This window comes from Maylandia zebra, linkage group LG4, assembly GCF_041146795.1.
Source record: "Maylandia zebra isolate NMK-2024a linkage group LG4, Mzebra_GT3a, whole genome shotgun sequence".
NCBI lineage: Eukaryota > Metazoa > Chordata > Actinopteri > Cichliformes > Cichlidae > Maylandia > Maylandia zebra.
Window position 1 is genome coordinate 7,100,108 of NC_135170.1, and position 13,779 is coordinate 7,113,886.

The 13,779-nt window shown below is 39.0% G+C and overlaps 1 protein-coding gene across 1 annotated transcript in view; it reads right to left on the bottom strand.

Moving 5' to 3' along the window:
- The window catches only part of LOC101477058 (carbonic anhydrase-related protein 10), a 165,229-nt gene that overhangs the window by 39,902 nt on the left and 111,548 nt on the right, over nt 1–13,779 (bottom strand). The window contains exon 4 of the mRNA XM_004568602.2: nt 228–413. Coding sequence (XP_004568659.1) covers nt 228–413 — 186 coding nt within the window. The remainder of the gene's footprint in view (nt 1–227; nt 414–13,779) is intronic.

Below are 13,779 nucleotides of genomic sequence, written 5' to 3' on the forward strand. Positions count from 1 at the left end.
GACTTATTGTTCCCTAAAGTGGTTCTACAAACTATCAGATCCTGTGGTGTGCCTTGTTTGTCCTTCAATACATATTTTTCTTTTTATCTTGTTTAAATAAACAGTAACACAGTGTAAAATCAGGCTGTATTGGCCTAAAATTCAGGTTGTATTGACCTAATTTTAAAACCTTAAAGCAGTGTAATTTTTCTCTTTTCTTTACCATGGTTGCATGTCTTGTCTCTTACCTCTCCAGGAAAGCCCTGTCCATTAAGAAGGTGCTCTGAACCTTGAGAGTCTTCACTCCCAAAGTGGACACGGACCTCTTCCAGACGGTAGCTGTATCCCAGTGGGCCCCCAGAGATGTTCACCAGGTGGGCTTTGTCTGGCCGCAGGGACACATGCTTCCCAGTGTTGTACATGGTGCCTCCCATCTACAGTGAAACAGTCAGAGGGGGATAATTAGATAATAAGATGATAGCTGTCATTTCACCAGTACATTTTTGTTAGATGGGAGCACACAACAGAGTAGAAACTGACTGAAAAATAATAAGTAGATCAACATAACGAGTCTTAAGCCCTAAATGGCACCATTCACAAAGCTAATGGATATACATGGTTTGTTATTAACAAATCTTGAATTGCATTTGAGCTACTAGGATCCAGTCAGTGCTCTGAATTGTAATGAGGTGGTAGGTAGGATTTTTTGTACAGACACAGTACAGTAGAGGTGCTAGTTTTTATGGCTTGTTAATGAATATCATAAAAGTCTGTCAGGCTCTTTCCTGAAATCTCTGGTTTAATCTGTTTGACACATGTTTTTGTGTGTAACTTGACAGAAGCTGAGAAAATCAGCAAAGGGATGACATTACAAAATGCATTACACACATTATTATTATGGAACCTTGTATTAATGAATGCATAAATCCACAACTGTATCAAACACAGTCATTTCTAAAATACATTAAGACTGCTGTAAAAATACATTATGGCAGTAATAAGTACCAGGGTTACCTGCATCCTCCTCCTGCTCCATCAGTGATGGGCTTGGCATTTGCCCAGTCTCAAACTAATCTGTTATGAAAGCAAACAGATTGGCAGCACTCACTATTTGTGGTAATATTTATTGTTCAGGTATGACCCATATTTTGGGGTTGATTTAATTCTATTGTGTTTATATCCACTCGTGATTTTTCGGTCGTAATGTTAGAAAAGTGTCAAATGTTGTAAAAGCAAGACAATGCAACAACCTGCAACATGATTTGCTACTTTTTTACAACACAAAAATCAGCACTACTTAAAATTATAATGACAGCACTGGCAATAAACTGCAAAACATTATGGAGTTTTAATGTGGGTGTTGCTTTTATTATTACTTTCATGAGTATAACATATGCCACCTCTTAACTCTTTCAGTGAAACTGTTAATAAACCACTTATGTATTTTTAACATGGATAATCCCATTGACCCCAGTGCGTAATCCCCCACCACCTGTCATTTAAGGGTCAAGCTAACCCTGGAAAACAGCCACCCCCTTCTACTTGCAACTTATTTGTTGTTAGCAGATATCAGGACAGCGATTGAGGTTTGGGTTTTTTTCACAAAGTAATAATAAGTCTTGAAATGTCAACAACACAACTGATCATAACCACCAGCAGGGGTCTGCTGCTCATTACTATACCAGGCCTTTTATCACAGTTTGGCAGGCAGGGAGTGGATCCAAGTGACAGATGGTCACTCAAAAGGTTACTTTACTATAATATATATATCTAAAATATAAAAGCTCAGAGACTACAGAAGAAACACAAAACACAAGGGGCACAGAAGGAAAGAGCATGAAAAACGACTTGAAAGAGGACAAGGGGACACAAAATAAATACATAGCAGGTAATGTGGGAAGATGGAAAACAAGTGGAAAACACCGCGGGAGCAAATCAGAATTAACGAGACAAGTTAAACTGAACAAAAACCACATGAGACAACAGACTTATCTCTTAGTAAAACGTACAGGAAACATAACTAAAACCAAGACGGAGACTAAGACTGTTTAAACAAACATGGAGACATGACTGACTTCACAAAGGAGACGCTAAGGGACAAAACACAGAAAGGGGACAAAAAGAATAAATAACCTAATCACCTAGTCAAAAGTCATCTATAATTAACCTGGAGACACAAACTAAGCCACTTCTCAAACCCCAAAAACGTAACGAAACTACAACAACTACTGCTGTGAGAATGTGATGAAGTGATGAAGTAGTCAGATACCCTAAAGACGCCATTGGCTATTATGATTAAAAAGTAAATCCTGTCTTGTATATTTAAAAGAAATTGACTTAATCTACAAAGGCAGATTAGCAAGTAGCAGCTCCTGCTACAGTTATGGCACAAAGGCTCCTGTAATGCAGCACAAGAAATCACTACAAGAGTAGGTGGAGCAATTAATAGAAAACAAGGCAAACTAAAATCACTAAAAGCCTACAAAGTAAGTCATTTAAATAATGAATTATAACATTTAAATAAAATTTAAAAACTGTTAAATTAAATGGGATACACAGTCAATGACAATAACAACAATAAATTAATATTAATATGCAACTAACAATATGAAACTGGTGTGTAATTTTCTTTGTGCTTGTGGTACATTTCTGTACATGTTTGTTAATATTTCTGTAGTTTTGTTGAAACCAGAGAAGAAAATCTTCCAAACCAAACTTTCTTCTTGCTTTCTGCCACTTCAGCCTCAAATCATTCTTTTACAAAAAGTGTCCAATGTCCAGAGATGCATATTTTTTCTGTCTGGTTAACAGTGCCTCAGTCACCAAACCTTTATATTTTGTGCGTGCTAGGTGCCCTTATCCCTTCCTCTGTGTATGAAGAATACAGCGAATATGTTTGTGTGGATTAAAACAGCTTTTCGTGTTGCTAAAACAGCCCCAGAGCTGTATGTTGTCAGCTCCTCACAACACCCCTGGCAACACGTAAAGTATTAATGCTCTTTACCCGACTCCCAACCATATTTATCATACATATTATATGACACTGCAGCAATCACATATTCATTACCGCTGTTTGTATATAATAAATGAGGAGAAAGCACTCAGCTTTAGTTTAATTGTGACACACCACTGCTGGGGTAGTATAAAATTAAACAATTACTCACCAGCCTGGAATCTATTCACAGCATTAATCCTTGAAGAAAAGCACGGAAGGGATTTAGAATCTAAAAATGGATGATTTTCACTCTTCTACGTCACTCGACAGGTTCAGGAAGCATAAAGATAAATGCATTTTCATTTACACATGTACCAGTATTGTGCTGGAAAATTTGCATAGTCTAATCTTAAATCTCCAATTTGAATTCAGCGAGCTACGTCGAAGAATGGCCTGTTTATAAGAAGGTGTGTGAGTTACATCAGCAGACTGTTGGCTACTGGCCCAAACATTTTCACAGTTCACCAGCATGTTGTCTTAATTGAACCACCCTCATCAGGTCATGCTACAGCTAGGCTGAAAATGATTTTCCAACCATTTTGTTGTTGGTTTACATGTGTGATTCTGGTCCTGTGGCATTAACCTTTCCAAAGCTCCAGGTCTTGGACTGCTGCCCAGACATTATTTTGTACAATGTCTTCATAAAGCTTTTAATTCCTTGTTTATTCCAGGAGTGTGACAGTGTCACTGTCAGTCACAACGTGCATAGCTATGGCTGCAGCAAACTAGTTACTGAGGGGAAAGAGAGCAGCAGTAAAGTGGATAGTGGATCTGTAACAATAAAATTACTGGCAGGTGATTTTTTAGCATGTTTTTTTTAGCTATGCTTAGCATGCATAGTGTGCTGCAAATTTACAACAAACCAATTTGAGATTCAGTTTTGGTGTACAGTACCTTTTCCTCCCCCTAACCACAGTGCTATATTCTTGCTAAATAACTTTACCCTTTGTCTAATCTGTCTAAACACCTTGTAGTAAGTGGGAAATGCTCCTTCAAGTAGTCTGCAGCATCTGCAGTGAGGTGGAAACTGTACCTCTCTACTGAGGCAAAGAGAGAACTGAGCGTAAAGGTGAGTAGCAACCCAAAGATCAAAGATACAAGGGGCAGAAATTAGCTTTCTCCAAACGGTGTCTGGGCTTAGCCTTATAGATAGTGTGAGGAGCTTAGTGATTCGGGAAAAGCTCAGAGTAGAGCAAATGGTCTTCCATGAAAGGAGCCTATTAAAGTGGTTCCGATATCTGTAATTCCTCGTGGGTGAATCCAAACTAAAAAGGGCATGCCTGACCCCCAGACAGATCAAGAACACACTAGAGACATTACATCTGTTTGGCTGGCTTGGGAACACCTTCATATCCCCAAGAAAGGATAGAGGAGTGCGATCTAACCATCTCTGCTTTGACTATGTTGCTGTGACCTATACAAGTGGTAGAACATGGATGGTTCAAAGTATCAAGATAAGACCAAGTTATCAACCAAAAATGCAGAAACTTTCAGACTTCACCAACTTTTTCTGTCTTTGTATGTTGGTGAAAAATCCTTAAGACAGAGAGTGCTCTGATGTTACAGCAGAGAGGCTGTGTGTACAGACAGACAAGCTAAGATCTCAAGTCACTTCCACATCTTCTAACAAATCTGCATTAGACGATAGTGTTGTTGCACAGCAACTGGGACTTGCCAAATGCATGTAGGAGTTCCTTATACTGGATTGATGAAAACCAATCAAACATACTTCAAGTAATTCTGCACAAACAGGTTACCGCTGTTTGATGTGTGGTCTTAGAAAATCAAAACAGCATGAGGAAAATCTTCAAAGCCTTTTTGTGGTTTCCATCAAGCATACGATTGCATCAAATGTATATACAGGGAGAAGCGTTGGGGTTAAAGATAAAAATAACATGAAGTGACACAGAGATTTTAAAGGAGAACTTGTAGGAAATGGAAATATGAGCGGAAAGGGGGAGCATTTTTGGAAATAAAACTAATGGAACGAAGAGAAGAGAATGGAGATGGTTTGGTAAGCTGAAACAGAAAAAAGAGAGATGCGATGGTCGAATGGTTAAGGCACTGGACAGGAAATTTAATGAGGACCTCGGAGCACGCTCAATCCCCACTAACAATGAGATGAAAAGGAAAAAAATTAAAAGTTTTTGGTTCATTATCGGTAAATGTTCTGAGTGAAGTGGTATTCATGTGAAACATCAGAACTTTGGTTGAATTAAACAGATATATAAAGTTGGACCCTGATCTTGCAAAGAAAAGCGTCTGGACTTCTTTAAGTTACTTGAAGACGTTTCACCTCTCATCCGAGAAGCTTCTTCAGTTCTAAGGTCAAATGGTGGGGAGTCCCAGATTTAAACCTAGTGGGAATATCTCCCCAAAGAGGGACAAAAGGACCCCCTGATGATCCTCTAATTGCCTGAGCCAAGGTGTGAAATTGGGTGTGGGTCACAATCAGTCAGGGTTTCGGGTGAGCTCACTGTGAAACCTGGCCCCACCCTACTGTGATTTCCTGAGGTCAGATGGCCCAGGATGTGAGTGGGCGTTAAGGCGTCTCCTCTCTCTAGTTCCACAGCATTTTGTGCCTGTTTGAGGGACCAACTAACCAAGTATGACTAGGCTAGTTGGTGGGAAATAAGCCCGGTACAAGAAGAGAAAGAATGGAAAGCTGCAGTGGAGAACTGGGGAGAGTATAAATCAAATCAAAATGTATTTATATAGCACATATTAAAACAACAGTATTGACCATAGTGCTTCACAGTCAGTAAAAACATGAGACAATTAAAACGAACAATAAAACAGGACAACAAACAATAGATAACAACACAATAAGCTAGAACAGCCAACTAGTTAGAATCAAAGGCCAAAGTAAAAAGATAAGTTTTAAGACGTGATTTAAAAGACTGGATAGACTCTGCAGTACGGACATGAACAGGGAGGTTATTCCAGAGTCTGGGTGCCACGGTTGCAAAGGCCTGCACTCCTCTCGACTTCATTCGAGACCTAGGTTGTGCTAGGAGCATGTGATTGGATGATCTAAGTGCTCTGTTCGGGATTGTATAAGTGGAGTAGTTCAGAGAGATAGCTGGGCGCTAAATTATTCAGAATTTTAAAAGTGAACAAAAGAATTTTAAAATCTATGCGATATTTAACAGGGAGCCAATATAGTATGGCTAAAATTGGGGCTATGTGTTCATAGATTCTCGTACCTGTTAAAAGACACGCAGCTGCATTTTGAATTAACTGAAGCCGGTAAAGAGAAGAGTGTTGGAGGCCCGAGTAGAGGGAGTTACAGTAGTCCAATCTGGATGTGATAAATGCGTGGATAAGCTTTTCAAGGTCCTTTAAAGCAGCGGTCCCCAACCTTTTTTGCGCCACGGACCGGTTTATGCCCGACAATATTTTCACGGACCGGCCTTTAAGGTGTTGCGGAAAAATACAACAAAATAAAACTAGTACCGGTACCGAAAAAAATAAGATTTATTCATAACACACGTGAAAAGACCCAGGAAAACCGAGTTAAAGATAAAAACGATAACAAAATAACGCTGAAAACCAATAAAAACCCTGAAAACCATACATCTCACACCTGAGCCTCAACTCTCGCTGCCTGGTACCAAATGAATCACGGACCGGTCCGAGGCCCGGGGGTTGGGGACCGCTGCTTTAAAGGAAGGAACGGCTTTGCTTTAGATATCTGACGCAACTGGCAAAAGCTGTTTTTTACCACAGTGGAGACTTGTCTCTCAAGTTTAAAAGAGCCATCCAGGAACACTCCAAGGTTCCTTACAGTGAGCGAGAGATGGCTAGCGAGAAGGCCTAGGGCATCAGCTAACTGGTCTAGCGGAGTGTGACTACCAAAGACCATGATTTCGGTCTTATTCTCGTTCAATGTAAGAAAATTATGTGATAACCAAATTTTAACTTCATGCAAACAGTTGAACAGAGGTTGCAAAGAAGCAGACACATCAGATTTCAGAGGTGAATAAATCTGGATATCATCGGCATAACAGTGAAAAGAGATGTTGTATTTTCTCAAAATTAATCCCAACGGCAACATGTACAAAGAGAAAAGAGAAGGACCGAGCACGGACCCTTGAAGCACACCACAATAAATAGGGGCAGAAGCTGAGTAGTGTTGCCCCATAGCAACAGAGAACGACCTCTCTGAGAGGTTGGATTTCAACCAAGTTAAAACCGTACCTTTGAGACCAACAACATGTTCCAATCTTGATAAAAGAATGTTGTGGTTAACTGTGTCAAAAGCAACAGTCAAGTCAAGTAAAACTAAAACCACGGAATAGCCAGAGTCAACAGTTAAAAGAAGATCATTAAAAACTCTAAGTAAGGCTGTCTCTGTGCTGTGGCGAGGTTTAAAACCAGACTGAAACTTTTCATTAATACCATTTTGCATCTGAAAAGGCCTGAAGTTGCCTTTAATACAAATAAGAAATTCACAGATTATCATTTTAGTGAAAAGAAATTCTATAAGAGGGAGCAAGTTGCATACCATTAGCCACATACATCATAACCCCTCAAAAATAATTACGAGATGATGAAAAATTAGGAATCATTCAGTCAAACAATTACAGAACCAACAAGAGAATGACAAAGGAAGCTAGAATTACCAGGACTAACACAAAGAAAGGAAAACTGTGATGGAAAAGGAAATGGACAGAGTTGGGCACTGATTAGCCAAACCAATGATTGACAGAGAAAAATGGGTTGGAGGGAGAGTTTGAGAGACAGTGAAACACTTTTGGGCAGATAAAGAAATGGGTTAGGAAGAGCTTCAGTTCCTCGGAGCAACACTAAGGGAAATGAAATGCTAATATTTAAAAGTCCACCTGGGCCTGGACTCTAATAGGCCACTACATAATGCATGTAACCCAATAAGCACATAGTGAGGGCTGAGGTTTTAATTTAAGTCCTCTGCTCTGCCAGTATCTATTAGAGACAAGCTCTCTGGCTATCCCTCTGTTGACACGATGGGCTTAATTATCACGCTGTAGAACGCTAAGTAGAAAGCTCTGCTTTCCTTGCTCTTTCACAGCATTATGCTGCTAGAGGCCTGTGATTTTCCAACCACTTTCTCCCTTAGGGATCTCTGCTACGCGCATATGATAAAGAGCCACAACACTGCAGGGCTGAGCATCTCTTACCAGGCTAATCCACACTTCTTCGAAAAGATGTTTACTGCTTCATCTGCAGCAGCCTGATCTCGTCTATTGTAATGTGAACTCTGAAATGTGATTAGCCGTTAACTTTGATGTACTCTAATTCCAACAAAAACATTTTCAAAGTTAATTTCACTTCCTCATTTAAAGATTTATATAGCGTGATTGTTTACAGTGAGCCTAAAAGTCAGTGAGTCACAGTACTAGAAATGAAAGCACGATTTTTTTTTTGGCAAGTCATCTATTTTGAGTCTAGAAACTGGAGGCAGAATGTGCAGCTATGCAAGGTATATTGGATTAAAAAGAAAATCCAGTTATAAAAGTTCTAAACTTTGCCAGTTTCAAATCTGAGATCAGAAGTTCAGCTTTTAGATTAAGCACTCTTCAGTCTACATATGAAAATTTCTGTGGTGGATGTAAAAACATCAAAGTGTTTTTTATCTTCCAAATCTAGCGTAGCATTCAACAAACGATGACTATACCATTTTTAAAATCCAGTATGGAAGTACTGGATTTAGGTGTTTCTTTGTATTACACCACTTTACAAAATTAAAATGTTAACCATCAATTTAGTACAGTTATGTAACTCAGTTTACGTCAATATTGTGGTTAAAACTGACCTCAAAATCTAAATCTACAGATGAGGAAGTTCTTATATTGTTTCAGAAGTTTGTGCATACATTTAATTAGATTTAATTTTATGAGCCATGGTAGTTATTTCAATTCAGTTCATTGATTGTTTTTAGATTTGCTCGTTCACTGAATTCCATAAAAAATTCCATTTGTGTTTTCACATGCTTATTGAAAATACACTGAATTTCCCGGAGGAAACCCACCCGAGGGATTAATAAAGTTTCATCTAATCTCTAATTTTAGAAATTGTTCCACTTCAAAACTCAGTGACTACAAACACTGAAACAAAGTTGAGATTTGGCTAAAAAGTCAAAAGTGCTGTTTAAATGTCTCTAGAAAAAGACTTTCATTTATTTGAACAATTATTAATCAGACTTTTTTAATGGGCTCGATGCTATGCAACAATTATATATAAACTGCATCTTCACTTATTTTATAACTTTTCTCAAAGTAAGTTATATTAATAAATCTTGAATTTTTGTTTATATGAGATGGAAATAAAAAACATTTATTTATTGAATTTTTTTTTTTTTATTTCATTTTTTTTTTTTTTTTTTTTTTTTTTTTCTAAATGACATCAGAAACAGCAGTATGCGACATTACGTGATGGCAGAGCTTCAGTTCATCCTTTGTCATTTTTTTTTTTTTTTTTTTTTTTTTTTTTTTAATAAATAGGACAGGGGGAATGAATGAGAGAGAGAGGGGGAGAGAAAGAAAGAAAACCAAAGGGGAGAAGAGACGGTGAGAAGGGGGGGGAAGAGAGACAAAAAAAAACAAAAAACTCCTGGGTCACCTGTATGGAGAAAAACAAACAAACAAACAAACAAACAAAAACAAACAGAGGAGACAGCAAACAACAAAGAGCAACATAATAATAGAGAAAACAAAGCACCATCACAATAAACTAGCTAGTCATAGATATCAGTATTTACTAAGTAATAAACGATATTGTGCAGCACGCAAGATAGACAGCGCACAGTGTGCTTTGAGGCAGCAGCCAAGAAAGCTTTAGTCCGCGTCTGTGAGTACCCATGTGTGCATACCTGTGTGGATCAGCATGCTTGCATTCCAAAGGTTTCTCCATGTAATGATCTGCTAGGGAGTGTGGGGGGGCCACAGCCCCGTCCTCCAGGGTGTGAAGCGGGTATGGAGGAGATCAAAACTCCAGACATCCAGAGGCCCCCAGCACACAAGAGACCATGGAAGACCAACAGAGGGGCAGCCGCGCCACTGTCCCAGTAAGAGCTGAGGAGAGTCCCAGATGAGGGCTCGCCCAGCAGCCGCGGAGCAGAAGTCAGGGGGAGTTGCAGTGACGCGCCCGTGAGCTCCGCCGGCCCCCAGCTGCGCCTGAGTGACCGAGCCCTAGGCCGAGAGGCCGGGGGCACCCCACCTCCAAAGGGGCCCGAGCGAGCCCCAGGCCCCAGGCCCCGACAAGCGGCCGCCAAGGAGTGAGCCGGTGTGTACCCGGACGGATTTCAATTCATAATTTATTCTTTGAACTGCCAGAGGAGTCGTTATGACCACCATTGGAAATTTTGCATGCAACAGTTGTGGCAGGCCTGGCTGCCCAGCAACATATATTATTTATGCACATTTTGATATAAAGTTTGCTATTTGATAAGCCAAAGCTAGCTGACTGATATATGAATAATTATTACAGGGCTGAATGGGTCAGAGATGGAATACTGAGCTGGGTTTCATTCCCATAGCTGAACCAGACTGTGCTAAACTAATCCGAGCAACTGAAGAGTAACTCGTGAAGCACACCGGCCAAGTCAGGCCTGAGAAGCAGAGCTGAGGACGTGAAGGGCTGCAGATGCAGCAGAGCAAATTTTACGGTGGAAAAAGAGACTGCAGCAGCTGCAGGTCTGGTGGAGGAAGAGGCAGGGCTGGGCAGAGTGATGGACTGTCACCGTTCAACTTTCACAAAAACAACTTAATTGTATAATGTGTACATATTCTGTTAACTGTTACTGTAGTTAACTGTGTATTTATTTAGACAGTTCACTCTTTTTGATAGTGAGCACTCTATTTTTTATACCTTCCTTATTTTAGCATCACTCAAACAACACATAATACAAAATTCATTTTTAACCTCTTCTTGCTCTATAATAATAAAACTATTTGGATGTGTTGGTTATTGTGTTTTATTGTACCCATTGTTCGCTAGTAGTAAAATATATATTTGCCTTTATGACCTCTAACAAAATAGTTTAAATTATTTTTAAAAATAATAAGACCCCTAAAACTGAACCTGAAACACAAAGATGTAACACATTATTAGAAAAAACAAGAATTGACATACTTGCCATTGCTGCAATTGTTGCCGGAGGGGGTCAAACTGACTCCCGGGAAAAGCTTTGACTATTCAGCTCTAGATTTTGAAAGCCGGATGTCTTTATCATTTAGTCTGTATGTCTGTATCATTTTATCTGTCCTGATCTCCATGCTACATATTTATAGCCTTGTGTGTTCACCTTTCACAAATAATTTTTGAATTAAACGTTAAATGTTTGTAAGCACCGCTGAAGCCGTTGTTGTTGTTTTTTCTTTTGATAAAAGCATCACCATTTTTTAGTTGAAGGAGATCACTGAATGAGTTCTGTGGTTAAGCCTCTTTATGAGTACACAGAAGCAAAAAGACTAATTCTGCAGCTTGGAAACCTTGAAATAGTTTGTTTTTAATAAAGCCTTGCTTTATTCTATACATGTTGAAATAATTATTTGCTCATTAGAAGACCCAGGACAGTGCTTTCAGTGCTTTTTCACATCCAAACAAGTTCCCCACCATCATCCAGTTTACCCTCATCTCTAAATAAATGGATATTAGTCTTTAACATATACTGAAAGACTGTACTACTGCAAAATAACCCTCTCTTTGCAATCAGGATGATCAAATACTGCTCGTTTTTTACAATTTCTACCGTTCTGTGCTCTGAAAACCCTGCATGCTGAATATCTGTGGCCTTGAAAAGCTTTAACTGCCTCAAGAGCTTTCAGTTGAAAGTTTACTGGTCAGTAGAATCTCTCGTGGTCTCTGGGTCATTTGGTCTCAAAGGTATTTCAGCCCACTTACTGAAAACTGGCCTATTTACTTTTTTAATGTTAGCAGATGTTTAAACTCAAGGAAGATCATAAATAACAAGTACTGAGTCCAACTTAGTGGAGGGTGTAACATTTTAGTTCTTAGGCTAATTTGTGTTGAAGAAGGATAAAGATCCACTGGCTGATTTGTCCACCATATCAAATGCAAACGTGCTGTTCAAGCAAGCTTACTGGAATTCCCTCAAATTTTCCGCACATTTTTTTTCTCCCCTGAAGTAGACATCATGACTGTTGATCCAATCTATAATTACATGTTCTGTGTTCTCACAACAAAGTTGGAAAACAGTCACAATATCAGCATGAACACCTCGGAGCTGCTTAGGTTCTGCTAATCATTTTCTTGAAAGGTGCACATAGCTAGCTTAGGTGACTCCTGCGCTTTCCTGCAAATGTTGACTTCACCATTTTTCTGATTTCCATATATTGCACATGGCTTATATTGAACTGCCATATATTTGGCCAGTATTTTACTGGAAGGCTTTATTAGGAAAACGCTGGGACTGGGACTTCATACAAAAATGTTCTTTGATTTATTTTTGTCCTCAGTATTAAGTGAGATCTAAGTGGGTGTAAAGGAGATTGAAGCCAACAAGGTGCCTTTGACATCTATGCTGTGGCACGTCAGCCAATGACAGTCATGTTTCATCTCTGTAAGATTCTGGATATTTATAATTGAGCTATTTGTATATATTAGAGCTATTTCTTATATATAGTTCAGTCTGTTACTGTTATTGTCTTGTAACCACAGTGTTCTGACAATAGTGAGAATGGTCTTCCACTCTCAACTCATCACATATAGACATTTGTAAAGTAATTTTTGCACTGAATAAATATCAACGTAGAGGATTAATGGAGCGATGAAGCACTTTTTAACCAAAACCATTAACCAAACCATTTATCACCTAAAACTACAAAAGCAAATGAATTAGCAAAACTAACCACTGAGTGAAAGCAAAGTTAAAAGTTGGTGGTGAAATGGCAACTTAACTTGAGTCTCCAGGCTGATAAAAGTCCAACATATTCAATGGCCAATCTAACTACATCTCTACATCTAAAAGAGGACCATCGCCAACGTCCAGTATCACCTTGGCCAGATTGTGTTTCTCAGTGAATGAGCTGCGACAGAAACGTATAACTGCAAAGTTTAGCACTTGGATACATAGATGACAGCCTATAATAGCACTACATAATAAGAAGGAAAATCATTTATGTCAAGTCAAGGTTTTCCTTTGAGACAAGGGTCACATCTTTAATCAGCAGCTGGATTAAATACCCATTAAACATATTAATTAATGCTAAAAACATACATTAAACATAGTGACAAGCCCACTGGAATCGCCAGTTTGGACCCTGCACTGACTCTAAAGAGGGCAGGACAGATATTTCTGTAAATCCAATCTAAGCTTACAGCAGATAAACTGGGTTTAAGATCATTTAAAAACAGTGTCCCTTTTTTTATAGACCAGGTTGTGTTTGCTAATATACTGTTTATCAAACAGGGGCAATGCACCATCATTTAATACCAGTAGACAAAGTTGACAATTTTGTGTGAGGTCGGTTGAGAAGTCACAGTTCAGTACATTCTGGAACAGCACAGAAGACTAACGTAATGCATATAAATGACATGTTCATCATTTATTTTGAAAAATGTAAACGTCCAAAAGCTCTGACTCAGGGTTTCTCTTTATTCGTCATCTGTTTGACTGTATAAAGACCTCAGAAGGTTTACTGAACTGAAAGTCTCGAGTTTATTGTGTGTTAGTACTCTACAGCAAGGATTGGTTAAGTGGCTGAGGGAAAGCATGTGATTTATGTGTGTGTATAAATGGCAGAGAGAGGGAGACAGATAGGCTGTCAAAATGATTAATTCTCTGTGTGAATGACCCCCTGCTC